Below are 20607 nucleotides of genomic sequence, written 5' to 3'. Positions count from 1 at the left end.
ACTAATCAATCACCCTGTAGATGCACCTCTCTGATATTAACCCTAGAGCGGCGCCCATGCCTAAATTTTCTGTTAATAATAATTCATGAAGTTCATCCGTATTGTAAATATTATTCACTGAACTGTTATTTTGCTGGTCAACTATATTGAATCGGTTCTTAGGAAACGCAAAATATGCAACGTTGCACAAGTTTGACTTGACCATCTGTGGTGATACCAGGAATTTGGAACCACAGAAAACTGTGCGAGAGAGTGAGAATGATGGTAAACACGTTTACTGATTATTTTTGACGAAAAGGGGTATACCCATGCCTCATAATTACTAAAATGAGTGTCAATATCAACAATAGATGTTTAGACGTCTTGTAGGTGATGTTGTACTTTTATCAAACGGTTGCCTTAGTATTTATTTAGGTAAGTAATTTTTTTGTACATACATACTTTTGAAATTAAAAAATTAGGATACTTTTTATTATATTAGTATTAACTATTTATTAGTGGTATTAGTATTAACCAGTACCGTAACCCTACCATCTTAGGCATGTATTAAATCCTTTGGAAGGGGCCCCAAAAAAATTGTCACACTGACACTAATTTAATTTTAATAAAATCACTGATAGTGCAATCTGTGAAAGTCTATAAAATTATTCAACTAGTAGTCCGTTCTTTAACGGTATAAAATATTGCAAAACCTCTAAATTTTAAAGAACCGCTTGGATTGACATGAAATTTGGCATACACATAGCTAACAAGTCAAAGAAAAAGTGATATTGTGCCGATATGTGCATTTGCCCTGGGGGTTGTTTTCACCCCCTCTTGGGAGTGAAAAAATATTCGGCCAAAGAAAGTCAGGAAATGGATAAACTGGCTAATTTTAAGTAACTTTTGTTCTATAGAGTTTTTTCACTAAGTCGATACTTTTCGAGTTATTTGGCAGTGAATATGTTCATTTTTTCAACAAAACAACCACGCTTTTAGACGGTTTTTCTGTCTTAAGTCTTGGTAGTCCTCCATTCTTTTTACATGACTGAACCATTCTCGTCGTCTTTGCCTACCCCATCTTACTAAATCTTGCACACCACATTGTTCCCTAATGATGTTGTTTCGTATTCTATCCCTTCTTGTCTTCCCTGCTATTTCTCTTAGTGTCTTCATCTCGGCTGTTCGTAGCATGATTTTGGTTTTATTGGTGTCTTCTCTTGATTCAATGCCATAGGATAGGTCATAACAGGTCTGATGCAAGTTTTATAAATTCTAACTTTGCTGTCCATTCTGATATTTATATGGGTTAGGTATTTCAGACCACATCTCTCGAAACATGTCTAAAATTTAATCTTTTGGATCCTTTATTTTTTGAAGTTAAAAAAATGTATGTATTATTAGGTATACCCTACAAAAAAGAAATATCGTTGTTAAAAAAGCTTACATTTCGTTCTGTATTATTTTTTACGAATATCGATTATTTTTGGAGCTATTATCAAAAGAAAATGAAATTAATTTGAAAAATTCTGACTTTTTTAAATCATTTTTTTTAAACAGGTATGCATTCAAAACCGGTAAAAATGTTTAAGGTCATTAATTATACCAAAGTAAAGAAAGTCTCATAGGGATTACTATAAATTTTAATTTTTTAGAAAATGGCGTAGGTTTTATTTGGCACTTTTTCCTAAAAAATTCGAAAGGGTCCTCGTATTTTCATCATAACTTGCTACATTTTGATGCTACCAACTTTCTAGAGCTCATTTCATAGGTATTTATGAGTTATTATAGTAGTTAATAAAATATAAGGTAACTCAGTCAAAACTAGGAAGTTGTATCAATAAAAAATGATAATTTTAATAAAAAAATTTAAGCTGGCAATTGGTTCAAACCAATGTCATAAATCAAAACACAAACCACATATTATTTTAAAATAGATAAACAAATTACAGTTCAAACAAAAGGCTAAATTACAAAACCCATTAAGATATACAGTGGTATCAGATAAGTGACTCACTAAGCTCATTACTATTTAATAGCATTTTGGATAAGATAATGTCTAATTATATAAACAATACTGTCCTGATAGCGAAGATATACTCCAGGGAAAAAGCAAAATTTAACCGTTTCTCTTCTTCTTCTTCTTTTTCTTCCTCTTCTTGTTTTTCTTCTTTAAGTTCTGTCTTCTATCAAAGGTTGGAAATCATCATGGCTATACATACCCTTTTGACTGCCGCTCGAAATAGTTATGCACTACTGCCTTCAAACCATTTTCTCGGGTTCTTAAGCCAGTATATTCTTGGTACTCCCACATTGAACTTTCCTCAAATTTTGCGTTTCATAAATTGTATATAATAATGAGTATTTTTACCCTCTCATCACAAATTCTAAGTACTCAAGTTTTCGTCTTTTGATAAATAAATATTTCCGCTACATTTTCTATCTTTCTAGTTACTTCCACGTTTCATTCGTGACACTCTTTGAATCCATGATACTTGTAGGATTCTTCTGTAATACCAAAATTCGAAGGCGACGAACTTATTCAGCTATACCTACATGAAGAGTAGAAGGACAGCACGCAACCCTGCCGAACTCCTCTCTGTATTGTGATACGTCGGATGTTCTGGTTGTCAACTCTTACCTTGGCAGTTTGATTCCAATATAGATTAGATATAATTTTCATACCACGACTGTATTTTTGCTTTTTTAAATATCTACAAGCTTTTTATGTTAGGCCATATCAAATGCCTTTTCAAAGTAAATCTCCTGATTGATGTTCCTGCATCTCTGGACCAGCACATTTATACCGAATAAAGCATCTCTTGTACCCATACCATTTCTAAAGCAAATTCTTCTTCCTATGGTGCCTGTCCATTCCGAAAGTTCGCAATCATTCTGGATATGATGGCTTTGTTGGTTGCTATACGGAATAGTTGTGTTGAGGTTTTCTATACCATGCTCTCAGGTTAGCAAGCCAGGATATTCTTCTTCATCCTGGGGTACTTTTTCCTTCAATTTTACCTTGTAAAATGCATTGGAGTAGCTCGTATCTGCCTTGATTCCTCATTATATGTCCCAGGTACTGCAGCTTACGGCCCTTCACGATATTGACTAAATCTGCGGTTGTGTTCATCCTCCGTAGTACTTCTTCATTGGTGACTTTGTCTGTCCAAGGTATCTTTAGGATCCTTCTGTATAACCATAGCTCAAAAGCATGAAGTTTCGATAGAGTTTCTGCCTTCAATGTCCACGTTTCTACTCCGTATAGTAGCACTGAGTACACGTAACATTTAAGGAGCCTTCCGATGCGGCATTTAATCTCTTGAGTATTGTCCCACGACTCATTGATTATAGTTCCCAAGTAGTTTCATTGTGAGACACGTTCAATTCTCATTTGGTTCACATACAGATTTGCTCCATTTATGTTTTGCTTGCTGATGATCATTAGCTTGGTTTTGCTGGTGTTTATATCTAGTCCATATGTTCGACTTGTTTCCCTTATTTTGTTTATTAAGTTTTGCAGGTATTGGAAAACACTATTGGATCATCTGCATACCGCAGGTTACTGAGCTTGACTCCATTTATTGAGATGCCTTCATCAATATCTTTTAGAGCCTCTTCAAAAATGTGCTCTGAGTGCAGATTGAATACCAGCGGTGAAATTGTCCATCCCTGTCTAACTCCCCTTAAGATTTTGACCTGATCTGTGTATTCTCCATCTATTTGGAGCACTGCTGATTGATTCCAGTACAGGTTAGCTATTATTTTCAGGTCTCTTCCGTCAATTCCTGCCCTCTTCAGCATTTCCATAATTTGTTCATGCCTGACTTTATCGAGCAAATTGTTTGTCACTAATTTCACATTCAAGAGATTTCACAATACTGCTGTGTATTATTTTCAAAAATGTTTTGAGGGTGTGACTCATTAAAGATATTTTTCTATGATCTGGGTAGGTTGTTGCATTTGACTTTTTGAGAATTGCTACAAAGGTCGATTACAGCCATTGTCTGGGACATGTGACTTGTGACAGTTTGATATATTAGATTAAAGAGTTCAAACATTGCATCACCAACATCTTCATCAATGAGTTATAATAATTCGATGGGCACATCATCTGGTCCAGTAGCTTTTCCATTTTTTGTGTTTTTGGTGACACAGACGACTTCTTCTCAAACTGTTGGTGGTCTAGTATCCTCACTGGTTTCTAATTACAGTTCTTTTCTTATATAATTAAATAGTTGTTGAATGTAATAATTGGTCCGGTGACACAATCTCTCCTTCATCATCATCAATAATATTCCCTTCATCATTTTTAAGGATTTTCGTTCTTGTGCTTTTTCTAGTAGGGGAGTCAAGAAATAACGAAAACATGCATTGTTTCGGAATAATCCAAACAAGCTTATATTTTTCTAAAACTTTTTTTGTTACTAATATATACTATTGTGTATCAATTTGGCAATCAAAGATAGAATAAAAATTTATTTTTTTTAATATAACGCGGGCACATAAATTTGATACACCCTGTATATTGATTTGTAAATATTTATTAGAAGTTAGCTTTCACGCAAGGTGGTTTCTCCTTGATGAAGTTTTCCATGAAGAATTAAAAACATTTTTGTAAATAAAAAGTGAAGTGAAAGTTATTTAGGATTATTATTTTAAACCGATTGTTTATTACGGGAATGGTAGAAGCCATAGGTAATTAGTTCTTAGAAAATTAAGGTAAAGAAAGTTTGGAATTTTAATCGCTTTTTGTTTAACCCCAAGTAAAATTGGTAGAATTTCCCGAAAGTAATTATTATGATGGTAGGAATATTTTTGAAAGTATGAGTGGTTTTTTCGAATGAAAAAAAGAGGGGGGAAGAAAAAATGTCTCTGATTGGTTTGGCAATTTGGAATGGGAAGGAGAGAAGGTTGAATTTTCAGACAGTTTGGGTCTCAGGAGATTATTGTGTTACCTGCAGCCGAGAGGAGCAGTCATAAGTTTTCGTGAGTAGTTCAGAAGCAAGTACTAGTGGTGTTTTGATAGTGAGAGTAGCTGAAACAAGTGGAACGAGAGACAAATCAAATCGAGAAGAAATACCTCTTTGATTCTGTAAACTCCAAGAGAGTAAGTTACAAGAATTATCGTTATTAAAATTATTTGTGACACCAAGTAAAAAAGATACTTGGGGTCTCAGGAGATTATTGTTGAGAGAAAGAGAGGAGAGAGTTTTGGAGTTTATTGAACGAGTACTGGCAAAAAAGAGGCCTGGCTTGTGTTTTGGAGAAATAGTTGCTGGTATGCTGCTGGATTTTTGCTGAGAACGGAGAGGGCTTTGATTGGTAGCCTAACATAATCAACAAGGAGGAGCTGTTTGGGTCAAGAGGAGCATCATTGTGTGTGAATCAAAAAGGTCAGTCAATAACCCATGTGATAGATTTTTTTATAATCAGAAGTTAATTTTTTACGTAAAAGCATATGAATTTAAGATTCCAACATTTCAAAAATTTAATAGGAAGTATAAGTAATTTTGCGAATACCAAATTTGTTTGTTTAGCTGGTTTTATTAATGGTATCAAGAACAAAGCGATAAATATTTGTTTGAATTAGATTAATTTATATGGTAACAGTTTCTTTTGGACAGTTATGCCCACAGAATTTAATTGATAAATTTACAGAACATTGCTTTTGATAATAAAGGTAATTGTATGTGCTTATTTATGATTTTTCTATTTATTTCCTTTTCCTATTTGATCCCGATAAGGATCAACTAAGATAAATATACTGAAGCCACGAGAAAGGATAAGTATAACCTAAGAGAATTTAATTAAATTTTTTATGACAAAAGGCATCCTGAGATTTTTTCTTAATTTTTATGTATGATTTGCGTTAATTAAATAATTAATCAAATAAATACTAATTAATATAAAAGTAATAGAAAGCAGATCATAACAATACATATTAAAGTAAAAAGTTCTACTTACAGATTTTGCCGCTAATTGTTTATTAATTGTTTAAACAATAACAATTGTTTTGTATAAATAATTTTAAAAATATCGTTGAATTCATCATTTTACTTTGATCAAATATGTTTCTATTTTGTTTTTGATTATGCTTAATCCGAATATGGCATTACAATTTGAGAAATTCTTATACAGAAGCTCTTATACAGTATGTCTGCGTAGCTAGGAACCATAATATGGGAAACTTTTGTATTATCAATGTCACGAAAAAAAGTTATTCTCCATAAAATACTCTGCATAGTCTAAAATCTAAAACAACCATCAGATATTAAATTTGATCAATTTTATACGAGATAATATGTCAAAAATATGAATTTCGTTAAAGAGTTCTATATTCCAGAATATTAAAAATTGTAATTATAAAAAGTTATGCGGAATTAAATACTATGTTTTAATATAGAATTACATCTTTCTAATGGAAATTTTTTTTTAATTTTTCTGAAATTATGCGATACTCATCATCATTTTATTACAAGTATGATGACTATTTGATTATCAATTTTACGAAAAATAATTATTCTTCATAAAATGCTATACCTGCTCTAAACTAAAGGATACAACGATCAGATATCAAACTATGTATGTCAATTTTATACGAAATATGTAAAAAATATGAATTTCGCTTAACAGTTAAGTGCCCTTATAGTGCACAATATTTCAATTAGAAGGATGTAATTGAACGTTGAAACTTAGTTGTTAATTCCAAACAACTGTTCTTAATAGTAATTTTCGATATTGTGAAATTTAAAGGTACTTTACTTTTGAGTGAGATTCATATTTTTTGTCATACCTCGTATAAAATTAATAAAATTTGATATCTCATGGTTGCATCTTAGATTCTATACGATGCAGAGTATTTTATAAAGAATAACTTTTTTTCGTAAAACTGATAATAAAAAAGTTATCCAATAGGTTCCAATTTACGCCTACATACTATATAAGAGCACAAAAAAAAATTTGTTGAAAATTTATTATTGTTGAAGCTTATTATTAAATTTATTTTAGGTAAGTTTCACAGAAAAAAGTTTTGATCATTTTGTATAAACATTTTTTTAGCAGATAATTTTCGGATTTTGTATTACATTTTTTTATCTTTCTTAATTTTCTCAAAAAAAATTGTTTATTTCATTTCTAAAGTAAAATAATTTAGTGCACTTTAAAGATTACATCGTAAGCTTTAAAAACACACGTATAAAATTGTAATTAATTTATACAAACTTGAGTAATATCGTCTTAAAATGTTAGAAATTCTGTAAAACTACGAAATTTTCAAAAGTTACATTTTTTGAGACGCCGCGTATCATTTGAATTAAATTTTTGAGATTTTTTTTTTAATGAAACCTCGTTTAGTAAGGTATTTTAGAGACTATTTCACTCATCTTAAAATTTTCACATAATCTGACCAATCACAAACCAAAGACAGCTTGTGTTATCGCGAAAACACCAACTGTCTTTCAATTCTGATTGGTCTATCAGCTTCGTGTTTTCAACGACGTAACCATGGATACCGATCGCAAAGCAAAGTTTGACGTTTGCCAAAAAAATTATTGTAGCTGTATACGTCAAAATGAGTCGTTTCGGTGGTACTTCAAACGAAGTTATAAACCAAAACATTGAAGAAAATATACCGAGTAACACAAGAAAATCTAAATCCTATATATGGAGACAATTTATGATGTTCTGTGTGGATCGCAACTACAAATTAGATGCAGAAAATAACAACGAAAGACTAGCATTCATTCTAAAAGACTGGGCCTTCAACATGCGAAAAATTGATGGTAGTGATTACAAGGAGAGTGTTATTAAAACCATATGGAACACTACTGCAAAATTGGTACAAGAAAAATATTTCTGTGAGTATCAGAGACATATTGATCCCTTCAAAGATATAACCTTCAAGGAAGCGAGAGCGGCTCGTGATAGTAAGAGAAAATTGTTGCAAACTGTACCCGATAAAAGGAAAATGAGTTCTGTCGCTATGACTTCGGATGAATATAAAAATATGTGCTTACAATGGGACACGCCAGAGGGACTCCAAAAGAAGTTTTTTCATATAGCTGCCGTAGAATTAGCTTAGGTAACGAAGCAAGTTTTTCCATGTTACATTTTTTCAAGGAAGAGACTAACAACAAAGGCTGTTTAACAAACAGAATTGCATATAACCCGATATTCTCCAAAACCCGCCAAGGTGGTGATAAAAACTGTGCAGATAATAAATGGCTTACTCAAAATTTGAAGAATCCTGAAATGTGTCCTGTGAGATTATACCGGAAACTTATATCGAAAAGGGAAACTATTACCAATGATAGACTTTTTCTGACTGTGAATGGCAAGTGGAATAAATATAATAATAGTAATTGGTACAAGAATTGTCCTATTGGTATTAATACAATATCCAAATGGACAAAAATGTCTGCAGAAAAGATAGGATTAGACACTAAAAAAGTGAAAATAACGAATCACTCTAATCGTGCCACTGCAGTTAGTCAGTTACTACAATCTGGCGTTAGTGAACAACAAGCTATGAAAATTACTGGACATGGAAGTTCGAACTCGATGAAACCGTATTTACATCTTAGTGCCGAACATCATCAGAACATAGTGAATACTTTTAGGAATACTCCAAGTACATCAAGTAATAATAGCAACAATACATTGTATCCACCCAAGGTTCATAAATAGACAGGTTGTATGGTAACTTTCCACCAATCAGCGTCGAGAATCTAATGGCGGGAGTGACGTCACCCAGAATGCTGCATTCAAATTCATTCACTTCACTCATTGAAATGAACTCGGAAAGTAGGAATGTATTGAAAATATGTATATTAAAAAAAATACGTTTGGATTTTTAATGACTATTTATTTCATATATTCTTTAAAAAATGCGGTAGATGCCTGTAGAGTTACAAAAATCATAGAATATAATTGCAATTAAATATATGCAGTGGAATAGCATTACTACATACTTAATTAAAGCAGAAGTAGATTCTTTCTTGTGTATATATGGGACTAAATCATTAAAATATCCTAGGTATATTAATAATGGGTTGAATACAATTTACTTTTTTAAATGATTTTGAGTAGGTATATAATAATTTTGAATTGGGGATAATGCATGTAGTACACATTATTATAAATTCCTCCTAACATGTAAAACATGGTGAAAAAGAGATTAAACTAAAGATTTATGTATCAAAATTAGTAGTTTTTCCCTTAAGAGCATCTAATTACGTTAGGTACTTGATTATAATACCTAAAACTATGAAAACATTATGATTCCATTCAATAGGTACCTGTGAAGTTTTACGTTAACAATAAATTATAAAAAAAATACAATTTCAGTGCAATAAAGGGAATTTTCCCCATTTTATATATTCATTTAGTTTATAATTGTTTATTCAAACGATCTTCAGATGGCTGCAATCCAGTAAGTAAGTAGGTACTTAACGCAACCACATTAAAATGTATCTGAACACTTGTAAAAGAGTTTTGGGTTTAAGTTATTATACTAAAAACGCTTAATGATATCTATAGATACATTATATCTCAAGATATAAACACAAATTAAAACACTAACGATATTTAATAACAAAATATAGCCTCCAAACCACGTATCCTATTATGTTTACAAGCAATTCGTAAAATTGATCGTCTGGGTGACGTCACGATGACAATATTTCATTTGTCAATGTCAAAGTTACCATACAACCTATGGTATAGGGACCTTGGTATCCACCTAATAACGGTCATACTATTCAAAAATTTTACAATTGCACCGTTTATAATAATTATAGTCGAGAATAATGTATTTTTTTCGTGTACAAATTATTTATTGTTATAGGTAAATAGCTATTTGTATAACAAGGGAGGAAAGTGCTACTTTTCCTCCCGAGAATGAAGTTTACTGCCCGACGCGTAGCGGAGGGCAGTAATCATTCAAGGGAGGAAAAGGCACTTTACTCCCATGTTATACATATGGTTTTTCCACCTTCCTCAAATAACAAGTCATTTTTTCATTTTTACTTAATTTATTTATGTAACTAACCAACAAAATTTATTAGAACTAAAACTAACAAGTACGTACAATATAACTGTCAACTGTCAAATATAAGTCAAATTATTAATGTAAACATTGTTAAATCAGAATAACAATTTACTGTTTTTTACCATTCTGCAAAATACAGAGTGTTTTTAAATAAACGTTAAAATGTATAGATACTTACGTAATAGAAAATAGATATTGTACAGGGCGTCAATAAGTTATATTTCATGAATGAAATACCATGACGTCACTTTTACTTTTCCTCCCTAAAATATTTTCCTCCCTAGGGAGGAAAAGTACAACTTTGCTCCCTACAATCAGGTCCGGAAAAGTATACTTTCGGTAGAGGTAGGTGGAAAAAATAATTATAACAAATTATTTATAGTTATAATAAATATTTCATGATTATGACTAATTGTGAATTATTCAAAAAATGGGTAGATTTGGGTTACCTAGATCAAATGTATTATTATTAAATTCCTTCCTCTCATTCTACTGAATTTTTGACCTATCACTTTGTTCGTGAAATAGTCTAATAAAATACCACTCGTGATTTAATTTATCTTATAAGTCTGTCTCTTATTTCTAAACTCAACTGAGTTGCTTAAAGAAAACACCACTCGTCCTACGGACTCGTGGTGTTTTCAAGCAACTCAGTTTCGTTTAGAAGTAAATCGACAGACTTATCGCGAAAATTGAATCACTATGGTATTACTATTGATAAGTTGTGCAAATCTGAGAGTTTTATAAGTAAAATAGTATTAGTTACACATTTATAAATAATTTTTAAACAAAATTCATGTAAGTCTCACTTTCCGCCCACACCGTACTTATGCCCATACATTTAACTTCTTTTTATTATAACCATAAGATAGCCTACTTGTTCTTCTTTCATGTCCAATTTAAAAAATTTCAATTTATCCATTAATTATAGAATTACATCAAAATAACTCAACCGTGCACTTCGCCGAATAGTCCAGGGCGGATCTGTTTTGAGATGGACGTTGAGAGGTGACTCAAATTTTTTTGCAGAAATTGCTTGAAAATAAATCAAATAATAATATTTGAGTTATCCTCCCTCTCAAAAAGGTCCGGAACATTGTTTAAATAATCAAAATGTCAAAAATTTAAGGAAAAATTCGATTTTTTTCTTCGTTTTTTGATTATAACTTTAAAAGTATTCATTTCCGAGAAAAGTTGTACTGACATAAAAGTTGCGTATTTAAATTTCCTACAATATAAAATTTGTTAAAAATTTAAAAAATAGTCACCCTGGTTGCAAAATAGCAATAATTGCGAAAAAACCATACAAAAACAAGTATTCGCATTTTACGTTTTTCAACCATTTATGATACACTTAGGACCTTCATATTTCACCCAGAAAAACTTTATGATACAGTAAAACAATACTGTAAATTTCTTTAAGATCGGTTTAACAGATTTTGCAAAATAAATTTTGCAATCCAGCTTTCGCAAAAAAAATTAATTTTTTCAAAATGTTACAGGACTGAAAATAAAGCAGATAGCAAGTTAGAAATTTTTTTTGTTATAGAAGTGTACTGTACCTTTCATTTGCAATTTTCAAAATTAACATCGATTAATTACCACGGCGTCAGAAAATTTTTGAAATAAACAATAATTTTTGGTGCTACGCACAGGACAGCGGTGTTCGATTCATACAAGTTGATTTCCACCAAAATGTCTTCCAATCTTTATCTAATATATTATTTTCTTACTCTATATTTTGTTGTATTTTAATAATTTAATTCCACAAAAATCAAACTAATTTTATTATTGTTTGTGAAATATTGTTTAAACAATTGCATATGTTTAAAAATAATAAACTTTTATTATTTAAGTTAAAATATATGATCAAAGAAAGTTTTTGCTAATAAAATTGTTATATCAAAGGATAGAGTATGTGTTTTTATTTTGCAATAAACAAATTTATTTATTTATATCGAAATGTAATAAAAATTAAAATGTGTCAATAATTATCAAAGGTCATTGGAATGCCCAATCAGAGCAAACTATCCGCTGTCCTGCGCGTAGCACCAATAATTAATGTTTATTTAAAAAAATTCCTGACGCCGTGGTGTTAATCAATTTTAATTTTGTAAAATTGAGAATGAAAGGTACAGTACACTTCTATAAGCAAAAAAAATTTTCAACTTGCTATCTGCTTTATTTTCAGTCCTGTAACATTTTGAAAAAATGAATTTTTTTACGAAAGCTGGATTGCAAAATTTATTTTGCAAAATCTATTGAACCGATCTTAACGAAATTTACAGTATTGTTTTATTGAATCATAAAGTTTTTCAGGGTGAAATATGAAGGTCCTAAGTGTAGCATAAATGGTTGAAAAACGTAAAATACGAGTACTTGTTTTTGTATGTTTTTTTCACAATAATTTCTATTTTGCAACAAGGGTGACTATTTTTTAAATTTTTAACTAATTCTATATTGTAGGAAATTTAATTATGCAACTTTTATGTTAGTACAACTTTTCTCGGAAATGAATACTTTTAAAGTTATAATTAAAAAACCAAGAAAAAAATCGAATTTTTCCTTAATTTTTTGACATTTTGATTATTTAAACAATGTTCCGGACCTTTTTGAGAGGGAGGATAACTCAAATATTATTATTTGATTTATTTTCAAGCAATTTCTGTAAAAAAATTTGAGTCACCTCTCAACGTCCAAATGTACAAATATTTTTACAGATGCGCCCTGGTCTAGAACGCTAGTTTACAGTGCGCCAATGTTTGTGAGAAGGGTGACTTTAGCGTTATAAATAAAAAATTATAGAAGCTATAGATCTAACTTTAGAAAAATCTTTATATAAGGTTTTTTTTGTGTAAAATTTCCTGAATTTTTCAATGGTCAAGTCAGTTTTTTTCTAAAATTTATATTTTAGGAGTTATTTAACATCTACTGTCGCAGTTCATTTGTTTAATAGAGTAGAACTTTTTGATGTGTTGTTTATTAAACATTTCTTAATGAAATTACAAAAAGTTCTATCTTGTTTGATTTTTTCCGAAGTGAAAATCTATATGCACTCCCCTATAGAACCTGTCTGTGCTTTAATTTTTTGATTTGATCTATTTAGATCTGCTATTTCCTTGTATGTATCGAAATAAATACATAATGTCTGTGACGATACAGGCTACTCACTACCGGGCCTATTTTATCTTTTAACGTAAACAAACTATTGATTTATGACGTTCGATCCTTTTCTGGTAAATTCGATTTTACCTGCTTTGCTATTGTGTAAATAACCCTTCGATTGTTATTCTATGAATTCTTCCGTAATAATCTTTCTTATTTTGAAACATTGTAATAATGTATAAATAGGGGTTTTTGTAATGGACCGTGATAATGTGACGTCAAAACGTCAAAATTTTTCCAAACACGTTGTGTCTAGGTATACGCTAACGTGTACGCAAATAAAAAAGTTAGGTAGAATTAAAGGTCATAACAAATATTTTTCTATCAAACAAACACTAAAGATATCAAAATAGCGTGTATCAAAATATACAGTCACTGTGCACGCTAAATAGTCACTAGCTTGATGAAGTTTAACTTTTTTATTTGCGTACATTTTAGCGTGTACCTAGACACAACGTGTTTGGAAACCTTTTTTTGACGTTTTGACGTCACGACTATCGCGGTCCAAGTGAGTTTTTATCGACGGTCAGTTTTTATCGACGCGTAATAGGGCTTTTCATTCACAGTCATTTGTTTCGAGCTTCTGTCATATGTCGTATAATCCGTGTATATTAATATTATACACAGATTATACAACATGTGACAGAAGCTCGAAACAAATGACAATCGATGAAAAGCCCTATAATTATTGTATCCGAATCGAGTTGTTCGCCGTGTATTTTGAAATGTATTAGTATATCGGAATTATTATGTTTTAGTTAGTAAAATCATAAATTTGAGTTTGTAAATAAATTAGATGTGTTCGTTTGAGTTATTTGTAACTATTAAGTAAATTAAATAAGTTATGTAAATAAAATAATATAAGTAAGTCTTCCTTTATTTAAAGTAAACTTAGTGCCTAAAAATATAAATAATAAAATAGAAAAGACAGTTTTATAACAATAATATTTATTAATGTTTTGTGTTTTGAGAACAATTTCGGAAGTGAAAATCGAAACTTATATGGAAAGTCAAAATAAACTTATTACCCCAGGCTGTGGGTGAAAAATAGGTCGATTTCAGGATATAATTCAGGAATTTTTGATACCCATCAGGTGTTGTAAAGGACGATGCCAGGAATAACTTCTACTAAAATGTAACCAAAAATATTGTGCGCTTTTTTTTAATTGCGATTTTCATTTGTTAAATTTGCAATATTTATTGATTTTTAATTTTGTAGCTTAGGATATTGATTTTAGAAAAAAAACTTTTTAAAAGAAAGTTGTAGTAAATTAAAAAACCTACAATTTGAGCTATAGTATGTTTAATTTTGTTAATTTGTTATTGCAAAACAGCCTGCGAAAGGTCCAAAAGGGCTGTTTTTTACAATTGCATTATTTATTGTACAAATAATTTTTTTTTATTTTTTAAAGCTTTAAAATGAAGATCTTTCAATTCCAAACATAAAAAAAATTGTAAAGCCAGATTAACGAATTTGTTGCTTAGATATTATAAATTATTTATCCCAAGAGGTCAAATGTCGAAGGCACTTTTTGAAAAAAAATCGTATAGAGTTGGTGAAACATCTAATCTCCTTCTAAAGAGTTATGTTTTCATATTCTGTTGTAAATAAATGCGTAAAACATTTTTAAACCTCTAATTTTTGGGTTTGAAAATAAGGAGGCAATTTTCGTTATAAACATTTAGAGCTGAAGCGGCCCTGTACATCCTATGAGTTTTTAACTTACAGATTATTGTTGCTGAAGATGAAACAAAGATTTATAAAAAAATATATAATTTCTACGACCAACTGAAGCCGAGATAATTTTTGGGTTTGAAAATAAGGGGGCAAATTTCGTTATAAACATTTAGAGCTGAAGCGGCGCTGTACATCCTATGAGTTTCTAACTTACAGATTATTGTTGCTGAAGACAAAACGAAGATTTATAAAAAAATAAAAAATTTCTACAACCAACTGAAGCCGAGATAATTGTTTTTTTTTTCGTAAGTCGTAGTGCCTTTATTTATAACAATTAAGAAATTATTTTACAGTCATTGATTAAAGAAAGACTTATATTATCTTAAAATAAAAATTATTATAAAATATAATTACATTTAATTATTAAAAATTATTTTTAAAATCGGTGCTTTTGCGAGCGGCCGAATTTTGCAAATCGCCCGGCTCGCTTCAAATCCGCGCGCTCGGAAAATTTTTACGTAACTTGTATTAAATTTTGACAGAAAACAATTTAATAATATTACCATTATAATATACAGTCTATTTACCACTGTATTTGTTTTTCTTGATAAACTTTTATATGTGAAATTTCATTTCTGAAGAAATAATATTACAAAAATGATACATATATATGAAATATATAACTATATTTTTAATTTTTTCATTGTTATATAAATATAATAATAATAATGTTACTTCTTACTATAATATACAATATAAAACTTTTTCTTCTTGTAGTGACTATTCTTTTTGGATTTCACATATAAAAGTTTATCAAGAAAAACAAATACAGTGGTAAATAGACTGTATATAATGGTAATATTATTAAATTGTTTTCTGTCAAAATTTAATACAAGTTACGTAAAATTTTTCCGAGCGCGCGAATTTGATTAGAGCCGGGCGATTTGCAAAATTCGGCCGCTTGCAAAAGCACCGATTTAAAAAATAATTTTTGATAATTAAATGTAATTATATTTTATAATAATTTTTATTTTAAGATAATAAGTCTTTCTTTAGTAAATGACTGTAAAATAATTTCTTAATTGTCATAAATAAAGGAACTATCATTTAAGAAAAAAAAAACAATTATCTCGGCTTCAGTTGGTTGTAGAAAATTTAAATTTTTTTATAAATCTTCGTTTCGTCTTTAGCAACAATAATCTGTAAGTTAGAAACTCATAGGATATACAGGGCCGCTTCAGCTCTAAATGTTTTTAACGAAATTTGCCCTCTTATTTTCAAACCCAAAAATTATCTCGGCTTCAGTTGGCCGTAGAAATTTTTTATTTTTTATAAATCTTCGTTTCATCTTCAGCAACAATAATATGTAAGTTAAAAACTTATAGGATGTACAGGGCCGCTTCAGCTCTAAATGTTTATAACGAAATTTGCCCCCCTTATTTTCAAATCCAAAAATTTGAGGTTTAAAAATGTTTTACGCATTTATTTACATCAGAATATGAAAATATAACTCTTTAGAAGGAGATTGGATGTTTCACCAACTTTCTACGATTTTTTTTCAAAAAGTTATAGCCTTAGACATTTGACCTCTTGGGATAAACAATTTATAATATCTAAGCAACAAATTCGTTAATCTGGCGTTAAAATTTTTTTTATGTTTGGAATTGAAAGATCTTCATTTTAAAGCTTTAAAAAATAAAAAAAAATTATTTGTGCAATAAATAATGCAATTGTAAAAAACGGCCATTTTGGACCTTTCGCAGGCTGTTTTGCAACAACCAATTAACAAAATTAAACTTACCATAGCTCAAATTATAGGTTTTTTAATTTACTACAACTTTCTATTAAAAAGTTTTTCTCTAAAATCAATATCCTAAGCTACAAAATTAAAAATCAATAAAAATTGCAAATTTAACAAATGAAAATCGCAATTAAAAAAAAAGCGCACAATATTTTTGGTTACATTTTAGTAGAAGTTATTCCTGGCATCGTCCTTTACAACATTTGATAGGTTTCAAAAATTCCTTAATTATATCACGTTTTTTCACCCACAGCCTGGGGTATATGGGTATAAGTCAACTGGTGGCTGGCTTATTTCCAAAAAAAATAGTAAATATCATTCATGGAAAAAAGGTACAGAAAAATATTAAATGACATCGTTGCATCAAGCTCGCTGTCAGAGCGGAGGTTGATTTGATAGGAGGGGCCCCTGGTCCTATAGTTCTATGAGTAAAAGTGAATTTTAAAGGTTAATTTAGTAATTTCATGTAATCGAATGAACTATCTTTCAGTAAAGTCGTCCCAGGAACGCAACTCATAAATATTAACAATATCATTTTAAAGTCTTCTACTTTAAAATGTATAATATATGTCTGAATTGCCGATATTAATGAGTCAGATTAAATAAATTATTAGAAGAATATTTTACTTAGCAACAACATTTTTGTTTATTTTAGTAGTATTTTGTATTTTGACAACGACACCCGATTTGGGAGTCGAAACGTTAATAAAATTATTTTTTTCAATTTAATTGTGGCTTATTTCCCATATAAATAGTTAATTATAAAAATGCCACAAGGAAATAACTTCAGAACAACATTAATTTAGTAGAGGTAATGGATTCTGACAAGAGCTATGAGTCATGACGATGCAGTACAGTGAAACCGATTTATCTACAATCTACAACCGCGAGAAGAAGAGACAACAGACGTTCGTTTGGGCGGTGCAAGTGAAGTTAAGTTGTAAACCTGTTGCAGTCAAATCTGTTGTACTGTACACAAGTTTACGTAATATTCACAAGGTCATAGCTCTTGTCAAAATCCATTACCTCTATTTTATGAACACTAACGGCAGGATGTACTGAATTAAGATTAAAATGGGCGAAAAATTTCGTCTTTTAATTAAAAATAAGATATTTGGTATTTTCCAAATAGTATCTTTGAAATTATATTTTTATTTAGATTTTTTGGAAGTAGGTACCTAATAGGTGTGAAAATAAAATTAGTTCTTTAAAAATTAAATAAAATAACAAATATATAGACAGATATTACTTTGAGGAGTATAATTGGATATATACTCAATGTGGGTTTCGTGAAAGGAAAAGGATTGCTTTATTTGAAAGGATTCATTGAGTAGTCCCTGTTTAGGATTTTGTCCTCTTTAGGGTACGTGTTGAATGTGTTAGTATGGCCGCAAAAGCAAACAGTCCGAAAAGACACTGGGGTAAGGCGTGGTGCTCCTGGGTTTTGCCGGACGGTGGTGGTTCAGCTGACTTTCAGAGATCAGAGAAGAAAGTTTGATGGAATTGGTGTTGGTTCCATTGACAAATGTGTGTACTGTACGTGCTTTGCCCTCGACCAAGCTCCCTAGAAACCATTGTACAACGACAGGCAAGCCTGCGTCCCTCGTCGGCGGTCAGGAGGTGGTTTTTGGACGCAGCGTGGACAGTGAGCGTACGAGTGTAGAAAATAGTTGCGGCTATTTTCTTGGGGCGAACAGGTATAATTGTGCAATGAAGTTGGGAAACCGCAAAAAACCAACTTCTCCCTGTTCGGGGTTTAGAACTTTATAGTTGGATCGAAAATAATCGGCTTTATAGTTCAGTGTAACTGATGGGCGTACATGCACCTTGTGGAGGGGAGACTAGGGAGACATAAGTCCCCTTGTGTCCTTTGTCTATTAGATGAAAACCTAATATTAGTATCTTTGTTAGATATTGCGCTAAATTTGTTGTACTAACCATAAACCTTTTCCGAATCTGTATATAATGTTGATTTTATTATATCAAATCATAAACTTACATTTTTTTTTATTTTTAGGTCTGCATAATGGTTGTGACAATTTAATACCATTTAAAGAAAGTCACAAGTTACTAACCTGTCGTTTTAATACTGAAGATGAATATTTTCACGCCAATATGGATTGCGCTGCTAGTTGCTGCCTTATTATTTGCAATTGCGTATTGTATTCTAGTGCTGTACACCAGATGTACTAACAAACAAAGAAAAGGTCAACAATTTTATGAGAATAAAAATCAAGGTTTCGCGTACGCAGGTTTCAAAAATGAAGTCACCAACAGTGAAACAACCACAGAACCATCTAAGAGCCAATTAGAAACTAAAGTTCCAATTGAGTCTGTTTCTACTCAAGACGAAAAAGCTGACCAAAGCAATCCCAATGCAGCTAAAGGCTTACTAGTCGCCAGTGCTTTACTACAAGTATTGACTCCTTCCAGTGGCAACAATCAGAGTTCTAGGCACTTCTTTGGTGGTCCTGGAAGTAACGGAGCAAGCCAGCATAGTTCAGGAAATGATGCGTTCGGTCCATCTGGCAGTAATAGTGGAAGGTCTCATTCAAAGTATGCTTTAGGACATAAGGCACGCTATAATAGTGTTTTATTGGCAGGGGGAATTGATAGTGTAGATGGCACGTGCGACTCTGATCACAGTAGGCATGATACGGGAGGAGATAGTGGGGGCGGCGATGCAGGGGACGGAAGCGGTGCCGGTGCATGTGATGTCTAAACTATTTTACTTTTAGTTAGTCTGCATACAAATATTTTGTATAATGTTTTTAAAATAAATTTATATTTTTTTGTACATTATAGCTAATCGCTCAAAAAAATCATAAAAAATGCTCATTTAATAATATGTGTAGTGTGTAGGTATAATTTTAATTTTATTTTTTAATTAATCTATTAAATATCACTTTTGAAAAAAGGTTTTGAGTTATGCCACTATTACAGCAAGACATTTTTTCATTAAATGGACTAACTAGGGATTATAAAAGCTGTTAGGACCTGGATCCCGCGTACCAAAAAAAGTTCATTAATAGCAAGCTGAGAATTTGTTATTAGTTTAACGGTGTCTAAGAACACGGGAAGTACGGGATGTACGGGAACACTGGAACAGGGGAAGTTTTAATTGTGGAACAGTTTAAAAATTTGGAACGCCAGATTACGAAAACGTCCCATGTATTTTGTCGGACAGAACATCCAATTGATTTGTTACCCTTTCATTAAACTCTCATGAAAAAATCAGACTGCTATTACTAACCAACATGATTCCTGTCATTTGACATGTTCTTCGTGTTCCACTCATTAAAATGCCCAGTTGGTGATAAACACCAGTCTGATTTGTGCATGAGAATTTAATGAAATGGTAACAAATCAATTGGAAGTTCTGTCCGACAAATTACATGGAACGTTTTCGTAATCTGACGATCCAAATGTTTAACCTTTTCGACAATTAAAACTTATGCTGTTCCAGTGTTCCCATACATCAAAGTTTGTCCGACTAGACACCGTTAAGCTATTAACAAATTTTCAGCTTGCTATTAATCAACTTTTTTGGTACGCGGGATCCAGGTCTATATGTAGTAACAACAAAAATTACAAAATCCAAATTAAACTTTTTAAAAAAATAAGAGGAAAAATTATATAGGAAACTCTAGTGGCACTCGAAAAGTGCCACTAGCGAAAGCCAAATATTTCTGCAACACTGACTCAACTCAAACTGTGCCACTGTTCATGATAAGAACGTGCCCTGATCATATCTAGTGTTGGGCACAAACTGAATAGTGTGAGTAAGGCAGCCAATATTTGGGATTGATGACATAACATAACATAACTCTGCTCTCTTACGACCTAATATTGAGTTATGAGTTGTGCCGGTATTGATGCTGAAAAGAATGTGTATTTTAACATTTACATCTATTCCTAGTCCAATACTGTACA

At 31.1% G+C, this 20607-nt stretch overlaps 1 protein-coding gene across 1 annotated transcript; it reads left to right on the top strand.

The window, feature by feature from the left end:
- The first annotated feature begins 146 nt into the window (after positions 1-146).
- Positions 147-19471, top strand: LOC126891689 (uncharacterized). Its single transcript, XM_050660938.1, has 2 exons — positions 147-414; positions 18692-19471. The coding sequence occupies exon 2, from the start codon at positions 18770-18772 to the stop codon at positions 19394-19396; it is 627 nt and encodes a 208-aa protein (XP_050516895.1). The 5' UTR covers positions 147-414; positions 18692-18769; the 3' UTR covers positions 19397-19471.
- Positions 19472-20607: the final 1136 nt, after the last annotated feature.

Source organism: Diabrotica virgifera, chromosome 9 (assembly GCF_917563875.1).
Source record: "Diabrotica virgifera virgifera chromosome 9, PGI_DIABVI_V3a".
NCBI lineage: Eukaryota > Metazoa > Arthropoda > Insecta > Coleoptera > Chrysomelidae > Diabrotica > Diabrotica virgifera.
This window is presented reverse-complemented; position numbering and strand designations above follow the sequence as displayed.